This window comes from Erigeron canadensis, chromosome 3 (genome assembly GCF_010389155.1).
Source record: "Erigeron canadensis isolate Cc75 chromosome 3, C_canadensis_v1, whole genome shotgun sequence".
Classification (NCBI taxonomy): Eukaryota; Viridiplantae; Streptophyta; class Magnoliopsida; order Asterales; family Asteraceae; genus Erigeron; species Erigeron canadensis.
Genome location: NC_057763.1, coordinates 45378920 through 45398803, shown reverse-complemented (window position 1 = coordinate 45398803; position 19884 = coordinate 45378920). Strand labels below are relative to the sequence as shown.

Sequence of the window (19884 nt, the reverse complement as noted above, 5' to 3'; positions counted from 1 at the left end):
TGCATGTATGTATATTATCAGTATTCCTTTCTAGTCTTTTTTTTGTTTTTTTATATTCATGTCTTTTAGGATGGTAAAGATCGAAAGATGTTTTGAAAACGGTTACAGGTTATCCTAGTTGGATATATTGCATATATACAATATTTAAGTTGAAGAGTTTTGCTAAAGGCAACTCTTAGGGCTACAGTTAATTAAGGTGCATTAAATAATTGTACGTCTTGGATCAGGAGGTAGACTTTTAATATACAAAGTATAAATTTTTTATGCACGTTAAGTGCAGATCTAAGAGTTGCGTTTAACATTTTCTTTAAGTTAAAAAGTCACATTTCAAAAATTCTTGAACATAAATTTGTCTTCCGTTAGTTTACCTGAAAATATTAGTGTTATTATATACTGTATTATTTGTAATCCATATTAAAACGGGATACAAATATAAGCATGTGGTTGATCGACTTTTATATGATGACTTAAGATTTGAGTAGCTTTCAATGAACGGGAACTTTAAAATCCAATAAATTTTATGATTTATACCAGCTTTAGACTTTTACATTGATTATGGTGCTACAAATTTCATATGTACCAAAGTTTTTTTTATGGTACTGGCTTTCATGATGACTTAATTTATACTCGATCATTTACCAAGCTTCAAAAGATTTGTTGTAGGCCAACGATAACAGGTTATATGAAAGACTACTCTCTTATTAAAAAAACAATAAATCTAACCAATGTGAGCTAAACTTGTGATGCACCGATCGATAAACTAAAATACTCCACATGTTTTGGCTTAGCAAAAGATAATTATAGTCCAACTTGTTGATGCATTCTTGGTTTTTACACACATGTTTTGAGTTTGACTTATTAAAGTAACAAGTTTAATTGTAAGGTTTTTTCTTTGACATGTCTGGTCAGGGTGTTGGCATTGACAAAGTCTCACAGTGAGGTATTTTACTGATATCGCTACTGACCGTTAAAAAACAAGAAATATTTGAATCAACATTAATGAACTTCGAGTTCATCATTTAATTATAAGTTAAAAAAATATGGGGCCTTATATCTTCATATTCTTGAATCTTGATGGCCCAGCGCTCTATACTCACGATTCCTGAGTCCTGACAGAAACTAACAATAGCAATTTGGGCTTTTTGCCACATTGGGCCTTTAAAACTCCAACTCATATTCTCATAAGTCACAACTCACAACTAGAATCGGTGTACGGACTACGGATTGCGGTTAACTTAAATTTAGAAAAAGAAACAATAGTATCTGTTTTAATGGGTTTTGCTAAACGAAGCCCTAAGGGCTTTCGTCAAGGTGCATTAAATAGTTGTACACTTACCATAAAAACCAGAGGTGAACTTTTGATATGAAAACCTACAACCTTTTTATGTACGTTAAATGAAAACCTAAGATTCATTTATTTTCCCTATCTTAATTAATAAAATCCACGTTAATAAAGTACTCCCTCTTCCCAAATAAAAATGACAGCTAAAAGCCTAATTTTACTAGTAAGCAAGAATTACATTGAAACAGGCCTCAGTTCAATTACAATTCAACATTTTGTTCCAACCAATAACTTTTTGTTTGTCATAAAATCAAACCATAAGAACTTGGTCATTTAAAAATCGAATCACTTGATTAAAAGGACTCCATTTACCACATTTTCTTTTGGCTTTTTTTAAATATCCAATTGAATTGACATTTCCCATTAATACTCCTTCTGTTGTTACCTACTCTTACTCACACAGCTCTATTATTGTGACCCAACAAGTACCTAACAATTGTCACCTCTTTAGTTATACACTTGTCACAATTCAATCCCTTTCCAAAAAGAGCCCCCAGTTTTTACGCCTATCTGGCAAAGCCAATCACGGAGTTGTATGATATACCCAAGCTTCCAACCTCAAAAACCAAAGAATTATATATTGAACCAACCATAAAAGGAAACCAGCAATTATGGATGCAAAGGGCAAACAACAACACATGGGTTACGATTGCTTTTCCCCATGCACTTCATACTAAGAAAAACCAAAGAAAAAGATCCATCACCCACCAATGGAAAATAGCTAATCTTGCTGTGTGTATGCACAAATATAAAATCTAGTCTTTTAAAATTAAATAATTAATATAGCTATTCAATTGGACGAGAGCAAGTACCCGTGCGTTGCGACAGTGAAATGATGGGGTAATAGGTCATAGAGTGTGATAACTAAATGCCTTAGCCGTACGGGCTCCGCCCTCGGATTTAAAACTTCGTCGAAAGTATATCGAATGACATCTCTAATGAAAGAGCATAAAATTTTAAGAACACCCATATAATTTTTATAATTTATCGATGTACGGTTTTTGAGATAAAAGATTTTGAATGAATTGGAGGAATAAATGATTTATGGAGGAGAGAGAAAACAAATTATTGGTTGAGATTTGAGGAGAGAGAAAGGATGTTAGGTAAATATAGAATTGAAATATGGACATTTTGAGAAAGTAAATGTTGAAACTTAAAATTTAAACATGGAAAATTTGCTTTATAATATAGTATAGATATAAGACTATGTGAGTTTTTTCAGGAATAATAATAAAGCTATGTGGGTTTTTCATTCCTTTTAAAATCCTTTTGGGTCACAATACACCATATTATCCGTTTCAAAAAAGAGTGAAAAAGCTAACGTAGTCTTTAAAAACCCATATATACCATCAAAGATAGCATTGGAACCCAAAATTTATAAAAGATGACATCAATTGTTACTTATTTTTGTATTTATTTTCAAAGTTAAAATTATGCAAATTAACACTAAGACTATCCCCATTGATGGAAATTAAGTCCAGTCGGTCGGCCAAAATCAAAATCTTTTGATATGACCCATCTAATATGTCACCCACTGGTTCGTTCACACAAACATTAGTTGGCCAATAGTATATAATTTATTTAGGCATAAAAGTTAGTAATTCAATTTTAATTCCTTAATGTAACCACAATGGAAAAAAAAAAAGTTGTTTGGTTTATTATAAAATACAGTAATATTTTTCCTCCCAAAATTTTATTTACTTTTTAACTTTTATATATTAGTTTATATATAATGTAAAATAAATTATTTATTTTGTTAGACATGTTTGATGAATATGAAATATTTTTACTTTAATTAATTTATTTTCATTTATAATGATTAATAACTTAATTTATAAAATAAAGAAGTTTTAATTTCTTTAAGTAGTTTTGACTAATGTGAAATTAAATAAAAGATATTTATTATTTATTAAAATAATAATTTGGTTGGGTTGTTAATGAAAATGTAAAAAATAGGTTTAGTTGGGTTGGATAGATTAAAGAGAGGGAATTAATTTTTATATGAATTGTATGATAGGGTTGGGTTGTAAATGGAGATAGTCTAACGTGATAATAGTCACCGCACCGAGACCAAAATGACATCTACTCTAAACCCGATGTGGTGGGTGGTCATACTTTTACCCACACATTCACACTTGGTGGGAGTCTTGTGCCACTTAAACGCTTTTAAGATAGATTGGTAAACACATATTAAGATTCTTAATACCAAATTTATTATGGGTAATTAATAATCTAATTTCATGCATTGATAATGGACAATTGAAATTTATTTAATGTTGATTAATATGTATGTAACATTGCACCGGTATAGAGATATTTCTATTGTATCAAATAAAACAATGTTTTTATAGGTTCTCATATAACATGATATATATAAAACACCAAAGGCATTGATAAATCGGACACTCTTGAACAATGTGCATATATGCAACGACTTAAATTGTAATCTTTATGAGATATGAAATATTATGACTTTTATTTATCTTATCTATAACTTTTTATTTTATTTTATCATTGGCTTGTCATAACATATGCAACGAATCTTGCGCGTTTGGTTCACAGATTTTGATATAATTTGATGGAATTGAAATTCCGTAGTACATTTGGTTGTCAAAAGATTATGTAATTTCATTTCATTGGAATGTAAACATTTCATTATTTAATAGAATCTCCATTTCTTGAGATTATTGGATGAAATTTCATTCTTTCATTCTCTTAGAATTTTAAGAAAACAAAAATCTTTTTATCAAATTCCATTCTTTCAGAATCTAGTTCCTCACAGATTTCAGTTCTTACAAAATTATTCTGTGAATCAAACACGCTCTTAGCGTTCAAATTTCAAGGAAATGAATCAATAAAAATGTTGAAGGTTCATTTGCGTGCCCTTTCAATTCCCCCCACCCCCCCAACTAAATAGCATTCATTACTTCTTCGACTTCCCAATTTCTCTCTTTTTCATCTCAATTCAAACGGTAACCGACCCGACCCGCCCAATCCAACCTTTCATTTGTTCCCTTTACCTAAGTTAAGAACCTATCTGGTGTGCGATCCTAGATTTGCCTTTGTATACAGTTCGACATGATGAACACCATAAGATGTTGCCTCTCTTGCGTTCTTCCCTGTGGACCACTCGATGTAATCTGGGTCGTCCATTCTAATGGCTATATTGAAGAAATCAGTGCCACCATTCTTGCCTCTGAGATCATGAATGCTAACCCAAGGCATGTGTTAAAAAGACCCGCATCCCCATCTTACACCGACGAAAGTGTAGTTGTATGCCCGCCAAAGATCATAATCCTTTCACCTGAAGTTGAACTTCAACGTTTCCTTGTGCCCGCCTCCTCAACTCCGATCCATAAAAAGGGTTGTCCTAAATCTTCATCCACTTAAACTTCTTTGACAAATAGGCGTGGAAGAAGGGCCATCTTGCGCCGTGGAAACCTTGCTTGAAGACCATTTTTGAGGCTACATGTAATGTATAATTGTATAAACACTGCATATTCTTTACCTCCTTTAAGCACTCAAATATCTAATATGAATGAGTAAATTGAAGCCATTTTTTTGATATATGGTTGATTAATGTATTTCTTTGTATATACTTATAAACCTTTAAATAATCCAAGATGTGTTTATTTATCATTGCAACTTCATTCTATGTGTACAATTAGTTGCTGATCAATAATGTTCAAAAAAAAAATTTTTTGCTGATGAGTGGTATTGAGTTGACCACAAGTGACGTTTAACTCAAAACATAGAACCAAAATACTCAAAACGCGGACCTAATGATATGACTATTGTAATGTGTTAATAAAAAGAGTAATTGGTGCAAACTCTTCTGTACAAGTGTGAGAGAAGCAGAAGCTTGTTTTGGTTATCATAATTTTCCCCACCTGACAATTAGACTGGTGGATAAAGTTTCGGTCCATTCCTGTTGTATCGACTGCTACCTTAACAAGAATGGTTTAAGCGGTACAATAAGCCAACAAGCAGACATTATTTATTTACTCAAATTTATTTTGGCCTCAAATCAGACAAAGACGTAATACAATCCTTAATCTGGCTTGACCAAGACAGTTTTGGTGTCACTGAAACACATGACGCGACAGATTTGGAGAATGCTGAATAATTTTCAGAAACAAACAGAACTTTAACAAGACAACGTCTGTGGCAAAGCAAACCAACAATTTTAACCTTAAACATAGTTTAGTTGTCATTAGATATTGCCCTGCCATGCCAAGCACGTTATTAAGAATTTTTTTGGTCTATCTGTCTGAGCATAATAATTCTTCGATCTTCTATATATAAACCCACTCCCTCATAGACTTGAGAGCACAGATCTAAATTCAGTTACTTGAAAATCAAAGTTCACACACAGCAGCAAGCCAAATCTTTAGTTATAAGGATGTCACTCAACAGCTCACTAACCTTTGTAGCACTGCTAGTGATTGGGATGTGGGCATGCAATGTTACATCTCGAACACTAAATGAAGACATCATGTTACAAAAGCATGAACAATGGATGGCCCGTTATGGCCGTGTGTATAGAGATAATGAGGAGAAAGAATTGCGCTTTAAGATATTCAAGGACAATGTAGCCTACATAGAAGCGTTCAACAACGCTGGGAATCGTGGCTACAAACTGAGTGTCAACGCGTTTGCAGACCAATCAAACGAGGAGTTTAAAGCCTCTCGTAACGGATTCAAGTTTCCATCCAAGCTGAGATCCGCTCGAACCACAGCATTCAGACATGGGGATGTGACGGCGGTCCCATCTAGCATGGACTGGAGGAAGAAAGGAGCCGTTACCCCAATTAAGGATCAAGGTCAATGTGGTAAGCCCATCTTAATTAAACTACAAAATCAAACACCACAGATATATTCTCTTTGTTCCAGTAATTAATTCCTTTTAATTACTTGCTGCATGTTACAATAATCAATAGGGAGCTGCTGGGCTTTTTCGACGATAGCTGCTACTGAAGGAATTACTCAACTCACCACTGGGAAACTGATTTCACTATCGGAACAAGAGCTGGTAGATTGTGACAGGAGTGGAGAAGACCAAGGGTGTGAAGGTGGGTACATGGACGGTGGATTCACATTTATTGTCAAAAACAAAGGCATCAACACAGAGGCTGCGTACCCTTACAAGGCAGCAGATGCAACTTGCAACACAAAAGAGGAAGACGTATATGCAGCCAAGATCACGGGACATGAGGACGTACCTGTTAACAGCGAGTCAGCTTTGTTGAAGGCTGTTGCTATGCAGCCTGTTTCTGTTGCCATCGACGCTGGAGAGTCTGACTTCCAGTTTTATTCCAGTGGTGTATTTAATGGAACCTGCGGTACTGAATTAGACCACGGGGTTACAGCGGTTGGATATGGAACAAGTGATGATGGGATCAAGTACTGGCTCGTGAAGAACTCTTGGGGCACCAGTTGGGGCGAAGAGGGATACATCAGGATGCAGAGAGATGTGGAAGCTAAGGAAGGGCTATGTGGCATTGCTATGATGGCTTCTTATCCAACTGCTTAATGGATAGTTGAAATATGCTCGAGGCAGGCAGGAAGGCTTATGATGCTTAATCTATATATGTAATATCAAGTTCGCCTGGGCATTGTGGATATTTCTTCTTTTATATCATGAAAATTCAGTATATTTGTATATATAAAAAAATTGAGCCAGTTGTATATTAATGAAGGGCCAAGACCTATACTAAAGAAAGAAAATGGCGATCCGTAATATATTTTTAATTGCAAGTTTTTTATGTAAAATCTTAAATGGCACCTGTATTTCAAGTTTTCAACTTGACAGCATAAACCATCAGCTATATCAAGATCCACTTTCTATAGTTCCAAACACCGTCTCAGTTCACTATGGAGCAATACCCTAGAATGTATGTTAAGTTCCCATACCATCTAAAGACAAAGAGGTTTGACAAAGCTACATCTAAAACCAAAAGTAATCAAAAGTCATAAGCTGAAGGATTCACAATACAAGTAAACTACAGCATAGAATCTACATTAGGCAGTCTATTCAGAAACCATTTATGTGAATAATCATCCAATTATTTAGAGTCAAAATAATCACATCATGATTGACAAACTAAGATTAAAAGCAAGGAAACTAATTATAGAGATAAAAGAAAACTTACCAAGGCATACTTAGCTTTAAGCAAGACATTTTTGCTAAATGAATTCTGATTCTTCAATTTGCAAAAGTCACTTAGATGACGCACGTCCAAAATACTCTTAACTTTCCATAAAGGTGAGAGATGTATATAGATTAAACTCAAATGATTTCCAATATTTCTAAACGATAAACATAATCAAACCTTTTGAACATCTAAACATATCATTGATCACTTAACAACAAACAAACACATAAAGTTACTCCACAAACAAGTATAGAATTTAGCTCATTATCAAGAAATCTTGAATTCTAACATAAATCACAGTGTAACCAAAACGAAAAAAACAGTAAGAGATCAACGAATCACCCCTTCAAATTTCAAGGCGCTTTCGGATCAGTTCCATGTTGCCAAACATAAACAAGCTCATCCCAACCAGTACTCGCCAACAACCCTTCAACAAGTACACTCATATCAACACCAACCGCAAACTCAGTATGATGATCATACCTCCCAATCAATGAATCCTCAACCATATAATCCCACAAACAAACAGTCATATCGTACGAACACGACACAAGCACACTTCCCCTATGGGGAGAAAACTTAACTTTCCTAACAGCATAACCATGTCCATTTAAAACCGCGACAGGGACCCGATAATTCCTAACATCCCAAACCTTAATAGACTTATCAACAGAAGAAGTAGCAATAATAGCATCATCATATTTATTCCAATCACAAGACAATATCTCGAATTCATGAGCCGGGAGAATCATAGTAGACCCCGGCTCACGAACATCCCATATCCGCGCTGTACAATCCCCAGACGCGGATGCAAAAACATCCGCGTGACGGGGATTCCACGCCGCGGAATAAACACAATACGCATGTTCTTTAAAAGTACGGACGGAAGTCGGTCTGTCAATAGTCCAAAGCTTAATAGTATCATCCCATGAAGACGAAATAAAAGAATCACGCCGAACAGCGTTATAATCCACAGAGTGGGTTTCACGGGTGTGTTCGGAAAGTGACCGGACCGGGTTTGAAGTGGGTGGTAAGGAAAGATCGTAAAGTTTGACTGACCCGTCAGCGACGGCGGCGATTAAGAGAGAATCGTGAGATTCCGACCAAGAAACATCGTAGACGCCGTCGGCGGTGTCGAAGGCGGCGACTTCGGTGATGGGTCCGGCCGGGGAAAGGTCAATGACGTGGAGACGACCGTTGCCGAGGATCCCGAAGTTTTGGGAAGTTGCGACGGCGAGACGTTGTTCGTAAAAAGGGCTGAACTTGACGGAGTAGCCGTTAAATGGGGTTTTGAACACCGGCATGGTTATTCAGTGTGGGGTTCCGGCGGTCAGTGGTTTGTTTTTGTTGGGATTTGTGCTACTTTGTTTATCTGGTATATACATGTACATGGACTAATAAGACCAAAATGGAATTTTTTTATTACTTACTAAATTGTTTTTATATTTTTAGTACCTACACTTAGATGTGTATGTGCTTTAGTACCTAAAGTTGTACTAGTATTTTACTAAATTGTTGGGATTTCCAAGCTAGCCAAGACCATCGAATGTCGATATTGGGTGAATTAGAACAGCTGAAAATGTTGATGTAGAATTCATTGTCATCCCTAGAAGGTTTTTCCCACCAACTCTATTTGCTCTCGCGTAAATGGCATAAAGTTATCGATAGATGATTTAGCATTTATAGTCGATAATTGGTATATACTTTCAAATAGAACTAGTAGATCAAAGAAAAACATGAAAATGGAGAAAAGAAGCTCAAGTCATCTGTAACTATGATGTTTCTATTTACAGAAAGTTTCTATCTGAATGGATAATTGAAGGTCCTTCATGTTTACATTTATTCATTTGGATGTCATCTTTCTTTAGGTAATAAAGTAGTTCAAATGATCTTTATGGAAGAAGTATTGAATTCTGACTGATCAAAGTTCTCCGTGTTTCACTTGAGAATCTTTCCTCAGTCATTTTGTTCATGTCCAAAAGCCACCTGAAGGAGAGCAATGTGAAATGGATCAAACAATCAAATTCTAACAAATTAGGAGTTTCCATGCACAAATTGATGGAAAGCCCACATTATGATTAAAATTTATTGGTTCTTCAATGTTTAAGACATAAGTACCTATAATTGCTGCCAACAAAAAGGGTATCTATAATTGCTGCCAACAAAAGGGTATCTATATGTGTTCTACATAGTCTTGAACTAAGTCAGATGTTAATCCCAAACCTGCACAGTATATGACAGGTTAAATCTCAATACAACCCTTACAACCAAAATAAAGAAAAACCGCCCTTATATGAATGATCATGAAAAGCTTGATGTATAACATAGAAATTGTAATCTTTTCATAAAGACTTGCCAGGTCTTTTCACTTACCTGAAAATTCTATATCAGCATCTCGCAGCTCATTAAGCGTGACAGGATTTCTTGACAGTTTGGTCGTTGATCTGGTTCAGCCCAACAATCTGAAATAAAACAAATGAGATTAAATACAAATCCTGTGGTAAACACGTTCAAGATCACAAGTTACCGGTAAACACTTTTCTCCGATTTTTAAAAAATTCAACAAACTGATCTACATTCAACTGGTTTTGATTATTCGATGATTTGGAATATGTCTCCGAGTCACGGAAAACATTTATTAAAAACTTTTTGTATCTTTATATGTAGTGAATACCTGCAATTAGATTTCCCAAGGGACCTTCAGGAATTTCAAGTCGGGTATTATCATGACCCACTGCACGAACCACCTGTAATAAATTCACATAATAAGCATCAATGTCAAAGATAACACTCATTTTATTCTCTCGTGGACCAGCATGTAGCTTTTTGACAAATCGGGTTGCACCAACCTGTAAAGACTTTTTTTAATCCAGTTTATGATTTTATAAATAATTAATGTGTTAAACATGATGAAAGATATTATATCAAAACAATAATCTTCTATAAATTTTAGCTGAAGTAGTTATAAGAGGTTTATTCAATTAAAGAAACTTCCGATAACTTTCAAGAATGGTTGAACCGTTGGAGATAAGGACATGACCCAAATAGAGTTATTTGCAGGTCAATGCATCAAGAATCAAAATTGCAGACTCTAATTTATTGAATCAAAGTTAAATAGATACGCTTACTTGCGCTGATGGGATGCCTTCCCATGGCCTATGAAGAGTGCATAGTTCCCAAATTATGACACCTAGGCTGAAAATATCACATTTCTCTGTAAAGGGTTCATTGCGAATGAGTTCAGGTGCCATCCACTCTGGAGTCCCTGCAGACGAACAATCTCTCATGTTCTCGGTAGTTAGTACTCTTGACAGCCCAAAATCACAGATCTTCACTATCCAATGCTTATTTACTAAACAATTAGCACTTTTCAAATCACGATGCACTATTTTCATTCGATGCATACACATAAGACCCCTATATGCAAGCAAAAAACGTTATTGGGTAATATACTAATATAGTTTCCTAGTGTCAACTATAATGGAAGTATTTAATCATACCTGCATATATCACAGAGCATCTTTAGTCTCCTTCGCCAGCTGATTCTTTTTTTAAGCCCACTAACATGAACCAGATAATACATTGAACCCATGTCCATGAATTCAGTTATTAACGAAAAATGAGGAGGCGTTGTGCAAGCACCAAGAAATAATATAACTGCATAAGAAGGCAGAAGAGTTTAGACAGAATAGTGGTCATTAATTTGAGAAAGCACAAACATGGGCGTCAAATTCCTCAAAAGTTTTTGCAGAAGAGTTTTTGGGTCAAATTCAACTATTATATTAAATGTAATATGCTGAAACAAGATAATATCTAAATTGAGGAAGTGTAATACCATTTGGGTGGCGAAGACGACTGCAGAAAGAAGGAAAAAGAAAAAAGAAAAAAAAGATAATCAGCAAGAGAACAAAGACAAACTTTCAACCACAAGTTTTTCAAGAAACCAAATTTTCTTTGCCCCACAAAAAGAAGGGTTTTGATACTTAGTTAGTGACAGCCCTTCCGGCTATCAATAATAAATTAAGCCACAAACTTCAAAAATTCTGATTTAGGTTAACCAGTTTCTCAGCAGACATGAAAGGAAAACTTAACATAATCAAAGATACCCACATGTCAGCTGCCACATTATCATTGCTTACCTGATAAGAACGCTGTCTGATATTTTTATTAAAAGTTTATTTACAGGAAAGTAAAAGATGGTAACTTGAAATAGAGATTGGATCATAGTTGGTACCTGTCTAAGTAATACACAGTGAGAAGTTACCTTAGGATGGATATCTCGTTACAAAAATCTTCAATATTTTCAGCAGATACTTCTTGTTCAAGTAAGACTTTGATTGCAACCTCTATTCCGTTCCAAGTGCCTCGGAAAACTTCCCCAAAAAAGCCTGCAAGATATTTCACCAATTTAGAAAGGAATATATATATATATATATAATATATATGAGAGAGATGTTAGAGTGACAAACAATATACAAACAAACTCTTACAAACTCATGGTCTACCAATGGAAAACAGAGAACGAAAGAAAAAGAGAAAACAAATTTTAATATGATCGGTATCTTTCATATGCCATGTCAGTTAGTAAATTGTGTTGGTAAATTGTTTGTAAACATAGTATCTCTCTCTCTCTCTCTCTATATATATATATATATATATGTATATATATCAAAAGTGGTAGTAAAAGGTAAATGGTGGTGATGATGACAATGAGATATAGAGATGTATACCAATGCCGACTCGTGATCCAACGGTTAGTTCAGAAAAATCAATATTCCATTCATGGTAGGGGAACCAAGGTTCATTCCCAAAGGAGGACGATTCAAGCCACTTATTCCATGTTGTGATCACATCAAAATTTCCTTCTAAATTTTCTGTTTCATTTGTCTCAGAACCATGAATATGAGTACTATATTTATGAGGAGATGAAGGTAGGGAGATGGCCTTTGGACAACTCGCTTGCCTCCTATGGAAATGCGAACCAGGTGACTGTAATCAATTTATACCACAAACCATCAGAAAGATGAAATATGTAGACATTAATGCATCAATGTGAGGAGCGGAAATGTAGAAAAGATATATACATTATCCTGATGATCTGGACTAGTGCCATGTTCATCAACCAGTTCCCTTGGAGGATGATTTCTCTTCAAAGTGTCATTCATTGCTCGCACGACTCTACAATTAATTACCTCTGTTTTGAAACTGCATATTTTATTCATTTTTTAGAAAAAACATACTTTAACTAGTCTAATATACCTTACAATGTCATCACCAATTTCTGGAATCGTGGTAGCACTGCTCCGACGTCTTCTTCTACGACTTCCTACAGGTGATGCCCCAGCTGACCTGAAATTACCCCCCAGAAACCGATAAACAAACTTTAACAGAAACATGAATATTGACATTTTGGAACAAGATATCTAGCAATAATATGTATTAGAACCTTGATACTGTCATCTCACTTCCAGAATCTCTGGGAGAATCCCTGTGGGCGCCAAGCATGGATCTTCCATGCCCTCGGAATAAATAGTGCTCTGGACTGAAAGCAGAAAATTATACATGATATAAACATAAATAAAATATATAAAATTGGTTTGAAATAGATAAAAGAGCAGGAGAGAGACAAAACCTTGAACTGGGAGTGCTTGTTTCCGTAACTGCAGCCTTGTTACGCCCCCATGCAGCATTTGCTGCGTTAGGTTCACCAGGTAATAAGCTGTACAATAAAGTAAAGTAATAACTGTGCAGATTAGAGAACCCATAGATTTAGATATCACAAAAATAGGAGTGATACACATATTTTTTTCTTTAATTAACTTTCTGTATTGTTACCATTCATCTGAATTTTCAGCAGGACCATGCACAGGGCTGTTTGGTTCTATTGGTGAATCACATGAATCATTCTCTCCAGAATCACCTTGACCAATAACATACACATGAGACATGTATACTGCCTTTGTTGAAAAGGGTACCAAGTGTCCAGGATACCTCACTATATCAACCAATAATTCAGTAGAATTTAAATCAACTATAACAGACACATGTCTATGCGAATCAGTTCGCTCCAGTTCTCCTTCTTTTGGTAGTCCCTGAAGACAAGAAAAACATGGTGAATATGAAGAGATAAGCATATAAATAGACTTAATAATGAAGAGTTAAGAAAAGGGAAACGTATTAACCTACCACCATAAGCCTACAGTCAAGACCAACAGTATCTGCTAGAACTTTGAAAAGAATAGCACGGGGATGACAAAAACCATGCTTTATTTGGCCTAACATCTGAACACCCTGATTATGTACATTGTAAACTTCCTCCCATGTTCCTTTTGCATGATTTAACTCGACATTTGGAAGTTTATAGAAATCACAAACCTAGATATAAGCAGTTAAAAGAACTTATCAATATGGCAGTCCATATAGTAAAAATTGATAAATAGGATAATGAACAGAAGGTAGCATAACGCACCAATCCGCCTATCTTTTTAATTACTGCAGCTGGGTTAGAAGTCAGTCCTTTAGCCAAAGTCAAAGCGAGTTGCTGTAACATCGATACCTTCTTATCTTTATGCATGTCAACAACGATAACATTAAGTTTATACCCTTCTAACTCTAAGGCATGGAGCTCTTCAAGTGACGGAATCAAGTCAAATTTCTCTTTAAGTCTTCTTTCCTACAATAAAATTGCATCATAACTTTAAGCACTAAACATCCACTTCAGATTAAAAAGATGTTAGAATGAGGGTTAGCATGACTTACAGGTAAAATAGAATAGAAACCACTGGGAATAGGCTCATCAAGATTTCCAGTAGACCAAAGAATTTGTGCCACTCTCTGTGCTGTGGGATCCCCGAGCTGAAGTTCACTATGCATTCTTTTAAACTTGAAAGACCCTTCTGGAGAGACCAAAGAAACATTTTGATTTTTCCCTGTGATATCCCGTGTAGCATTTGGAGGCGGTGATTCGGTTTGAGCAACATCTGTTTGTGTTTCCTCCATCTCCTTGGTATTTCAAAACATAAGATCATCTTGCCCCGCTTCTTAGCCCATAAATTAAATGAAGTCCACAACTTGAACTCCTTTTTTAAAATTAAATACTTCACACACTTAAACTTTCTTGAATGAAGAGATCATATTAACTGCGAATATCCACAATTCAAAAAGGAAGTCAATAGAAATGATTAGGAAATACATACCAGTATCATTCATTCGTCATTTTATTAGCTAAATCCTTGTTTTTATAGTTGTTTATAAATTATAATGATTATGGGCTTAGTATCCACGATAAAGTGAACTCCATTCAAACACCGATAAAGTATTGTACATCAAAAAAAACCTCCCCACAAAATAAGGGTAGCATACTTTAAAGTAACCACAACCAAGGTGGCCTAGTGCTCATTAGATCAAACCGACGTCCTAACAAGAGGAACCTTACTAGATAACATCTTGGGGTAGCTACGGAAAGGTTTCGTGTACATCTAATTCAAAAAAGTCATCATCTGTTTATCCCGTTTATATAATACTTTCCTATATGTGTTTTAACATGGTCCTTAAAACAAATGACATAACCGCTAGTAAGTTAGCAATTATACAAACACCTGGTATGCATTACCATACAAAACACCCATTAATAAACACAGCCATAATATACTTACACATATATGAATCTAAAGGGCAATCCAGCACGACGTCCACAAGATCATAATCTGAAAATCAAAACAAAAGTAATGTCGGAGAAACCCATTGGAAATATACACACATGATTTTGTAACTATGTATATATAAAAGAAAAACACAAAGATATAATCAATGTACCAGAGGATTAAATCTAGGATCGTCAAACAATGTGTAATATGAATCTTGAAATCTGATCAACTCTCACATCACACACACACACACACTGGTGAAGGACCCGGTCAGTTGTAGAGTAGTAGTTATATATTGTTATTAAACGGTTATAATCTACTGTCTAATTAAAGGTGTGTGACTCACTGTGATTGTAAATATATTGGTTTAATAATAATAATTTCTCAAATTGGTGAAACCTATAAATAAAATAACAATAACAAGAATATATAAAGTGATGATAGCAGCCCAAACAAGAGATATTATACTCTTTGTTTGACGTTAGATAATATCTCTAATAATGGATTATTATTAGATTGGACTATAATTTTTTTGTATTTAATGTGAATAATTGAGATAGACCTTTCAAAGTTTGATAATATAATGTTGTTTTACTCCTAGACATAATATAGGCATGGTACTAGTTGCATTACTTGCATCATGATTCATGCATATTGCATACAATTGGGAGGCGAATCATATACTTTGGTTTAGAAATCCGAATCAAACAAAGCTGAAAGGGATGTAAAAATTGTGAAACAGTTTTCTGAAAATGGATAACCAATCTCATGGCAGCGCTCCTACTTACACGAGAAGGATATCCGCATAATACGGTGACAACGGTGACTGTATGTTGGTGGCGATGACCGGAGGGAATAACAGCGTCGAGTGATAGTGGTAATTGATGTAAAGCGAGTAGTGAAAATATTTTTTAAGACTAAGACGGTATCCACGCAATGTGGTGACGATGATGACAACTGCGGTTTAGTAGTGACAGTGACTGGTGGTGATGATGGCAATTATTGATTGTGTTGGCGATGTCGAGTGGTGTATGTTGATGCAAAGGTAATAGTGGAGATATTTTAAAATTTAAGGGTTATGATGTAAATTAGTAAGACATATGTTATTAATGTAAATTAGTTTATTAAGAACAAATTAAGTTATTTTATAACTCAATCCAAAAAAAGGTTTCATTAGGGCAATTGGTTTCCAAACTAAATTTTTTCTAAGTATTATTTATAAAATGGAGATTCAGAGAAATTTTTATCAAGTAATAAAGAAGTAAATATAAGGAACTGATAGTATAACTTAGTTAACTAAGAGTAAAATTGTCATTTTACATTTTTTTTTCCTGACTTTTTAATATGGTGTTAGATAAGATAATGAGTATCCTTTTTTGTATTTTGTTTTCAAACTTATAAACTTATTTTGTAATTATTGAGTCCTAAAAGTATATTTTTTAGTTGCTTATAATTTTCATCCTTATTGTTGACCATTAATTATAATTTTCATTGATATTTTCAATTCTTATGCTTTTAATCCAAAGTTGGTTTTATCAAAGATATGTCAAATACAAATAAGCTAAACCAAACACCCTACATCGTCTTCTTATGGTCTAGTGTAAGTTATGTTAATAATTTATAAAATATTCGATTTTCATTGGATATAATCCAAAACAACAACACAAATATCTTTAATAAAATTAAGTTACAACATCTATTCTTAAACTTTTAAAATAACAACATTACCTTGTTCTATATTAATAACCCACATTACTCACCGAACCGTCATTGCTACCAGTCTACCACCACCCATCGCCGCCGTCAACATCATAGTTAACACCATTGTTGGGTGCATGGACGGAGGTAGGATGGGGGCAGCGAGGTCAGCCGCCCCCACTTTAATTTTAGTACAATGTAATTTTTCAAAATTTAAATAGTATGTTTGTAATTTTTTTAAAACGTAAGAAACAATAAGTAGAAAATAAATACAAATGTTACCTTCGTTGTCATTGGTTATCAAAGCATTAATTTTGAGATAAATATCTTCATTGGGAAAATAAAAACTTTACTTGTTTTGATTTTTAATAAAAAAAAATGAAGAAAGGTTTAAAAAAAGCTTTATCTGTTTGGGTATGCATATGTGTAATACATTAATAGTGTAGATGTTTGTGAAAAAAATATTTTCTTTCAAATTTTTACATATATTTATCACAAACAACTAATTATAATAAGGGATAAGTATTATGGAATGTAACAAACGGACGAATGTCTATAGTGGGAAATAACTAAAGTCGTGTGTATTATATGTAAGTAACTCGAAATTATGTTTATTGTATGTAAGAAAATGTATCCGACCAATAAAAAACTAACAAGTGGCAGCTATATATATGGTTGCCACGTATGTTTTCTTACATACAATAAACATAATTTCAAGTTGTTTACATACAATACACACAACTTTAATTATTTCTCACTATAGACATTCATCCAAAGTTTGTTATATTTCAGGATACTAATAACTTATAATAATCATAATAGTTATGTAGAACATATATACGGAGTATATACAAACTTATAATTATTTCCTAAAAAGTACTCGTATAAATTTTGGGTTTCTTGCATTATGACTAGATACGTTTTCATTTAATGTATAAGACCTTGTCTGACACGTGTGGTATTTATTTATTAAAAAAAAGTGATATTTTTAAATATATGTATTTGTAACACCCCAAGAATTTTAAGGTAAAAGAAATTAACCCCTTTTTATAGTTTTGACATTAAATTAATTTCCTAGTATTTCATTTTTGAACGTGGGGTTAATTTAGTTGGAACTTTAATGGATAGCGGGTAAAATACCCACAAATTAAGAGATGGGTCGTGGCAAGCCAGGAAGGTGCCAGCCAACTCTCTTTGAATTGAGTCATAATCCACTATTACTCTTTTCTTCCTCCATCATTTTCTTCATGCAATCTTCTCAATTCCATTACAAAATCAGAGTCTAATTCTCTCTAATTCAAAAAGGGAAATCATCCACAATAATAATCATCACCATCAAGTAGTCTTTATTCAAGATTTGAAAGTTAGGGTTTGAGAGGTGTGTGTGTGGTGACCGAATTTCAAGAGGAAAAAGGGGAAGAGGAAGAATTTTCCAATTAAGTCTTGAATTTGCTTTTGTTGTGAGGTATTGATTTCCCCTAACCTAACTTTTATAATTCTTTTTGGAATTAGGGTTCATAGAGTGAACCAATTTGGGGATTTTTGATAGAAAATTTTATCATGGTGATTTCTCCCCAATTCCTTAGATAACCTAGTTTGTCATTGAGTTATGTGTTAACTTTGACTATGAAAATGATAAATTCATGTGATAATTTTAGTTCTTGAGAAAAGATGAGTTTTGACTAGATATAGAATTGTTGATGAAAGTGGTAGGTTGAACCACTTAGTGTTATTGTTAAAGAAAAAGGGACTCAATGACAAATGGGTTGGGTTTTGGGGTGTAAGAAGGCTAGTGATTAAGAATGACTAGGTTGAGCTAGCCAAGTGTGAATATAAGCTTATACTTTGTATGTTGATCATAGGTTGAAGTTGCTTGTGCTTTGTCGTTTATTTGAGTTATTGTGCGAGTGCGGAGGAGGTGAGTATATTTGCATACTTTTATGTTTATGTTGTTGTCCATGTGTGGAAAGACCACCATGTTGAAGTTGTTGTCCATGTGTGGAAAGACCACCATGTTGAAGTTGTTGTCCATGTGTGGAAAGACCACCATGTTGAAGTTGATGGTCCATGTGTGGAAAGACCACCATGTTGAAGTTATTGTCCATGTGTGGAAAGACCACCATGTTGAAGTTGTGAAACTATATGTGTTAGGGTGCAAGGTGAGCAAGTAAATATAACATGATGATGATATAGATTACTTGTGATAGTCCTTGTACTTTGTCCTCCTTTGTAATCGTAATTGTATGCAAGTATATTCACTAAGCCTTTGCTTATATTTTAGTTGTTTACACTCTTATAGGTAGTTCCGGAAGAAGGAACTAGTGTTGTTGATTGAAGAAAATTGATTTAGAGCTTGAAGTAATCTTTGGAAGTTCTTGAAGGTATTTAGGTCATCCTTGGATGGATGAAAATCTTTTGGTGTAGATACCTAGTTGTCCCTCTCCTTTGGCTCATGGTATATTTTGTTTTGGAGTCATGTTACTGTAAAATTTCTGTAAATGCTCAAGTTGTAAAGTTTTGGAAGTTGGAAATGTCGTATTTGGATGATAATGGTGCCAAAACGGGTAAATGACCCGTTAGGGTTGACCTTGGATTTATGAAATAAACTATGTTGTAATTGTGTTTGAAATGTGTCGATGAAGTCGTTATAAATCCCTAAAAAGCGTCTTTCAGCTGTTGGTTCGAAATTTGATGGTTACGATTCGTTCATGGTTGAAATGAGTCTTAGGGTTGTTGTCAGGTGGTCCACTGCGGCGCAGTGGGGGTGACTTTGCCCACTGCGGCGCAGTGGGAGATGTTTTGTACCCACTGCGGCGCAGTGGGGCTTGTTCAAGTTTTGGCCGAGGATATCCACTACGGCGCAGTGGGGTATAAAAAAAAAATTATTATGTTTTCGGTTTATCGAGTCTAGTCCTTTCAGTATTACACTCGGTTGTGGGCAACATATTCTTTTGAGAGTCCATTTTCTATTCTCAAGCAAGGGCCCATTTTTTTTTACATTATCGGATACGACTCAATAAACCACTTTTAAAATTGCCTCCTC

General features: G+C 34.5%; 3 protein-coding genes across 3 annotated transcripts; 1 reads left to right on the top strand and 2 right to left on the bottom strand.

Moving 5' to 3' along the window:
• Positions 1 to 4420: 4420 nt before the first annotated feature.
• On the top strand, positions 4421 to 6875 carry LOC122592232 (senescence-specific cysteine protease SAG39-like). Its single transcript, XM_043764425.1, has 3 exons — positions 4421 to 4672; positions 5718 to 6174; positions 6283 to 6875. Exons 1-3 carry the CDS (start codon positions 4421 to 4423, stop codon positions 6873 to 6875), a joined length of 1302 nt encoding a protein of 433 aa, XP_043620360.1.
• Positions 6876 to 7665: 790 nt separating this feature from the next.
• On the bottom strand, positions 7666 to 8886 carry LOC122590717 (peroxisome biogenesis protein 7). The gene has a single exon (XM_043762897.1). The coding sequence runs from the start codon at positions 8799 to 8801 to the stop codon at positions 7851 to 7853; it is 951 nt and encodes a 316-aa protein (XP_043618832.1). The 5' UTR covers positions 8802 to 8886; the 3' UTR covers positions 7666 to 7850.
• Positions 8887 to 9214: 328 nt separating this feature from the next.
• On the bottom strand, positions 9215 to 15494 carry LOC122590715 (probable serine/threonine-protein kinase SIS8). Its single transcript, XM_043762895.1, has 19 exons — positions 15313 to 15494; positions 15153 to 15203; positions 14257 to 14636; positions 13967 to 14170; positions 13684 to 13872; positions 13333 to 13589; positions 13130 to 13216; positions 12944 to 13039; positions 12757 to 12846; positions 12582 to 12675; positions 12228 to 12486; positions 11762 to 11885; positions 11333 to 11352; positions 10998 to 11154; positions 10626 to 10914; positions 10172 to 10244; positions 9871 to 9959; positions 9616 to 9720; positions 9215 to 9483 (listed from the first exon to the last, which is right to left on the bottom strand). Exons 3-17 carry the CDS (start codon positions 14494 to 14496, stop codon positions 9880 to 9882), a joined length of 2259 nt encoding a protein of 752 aa, XP_043618830.1. The 5' UTR covers positions 14497 to 14636; positions 15153 to 15203; positions 15313 to 15494; the 3' UTR covers positions 9215 to 9483; positions 9616 to 9720; positions 9871 to 9879.
• Between the last annotated feature and the right edge of the window lie 4390 nt (positions 15495 to 19884).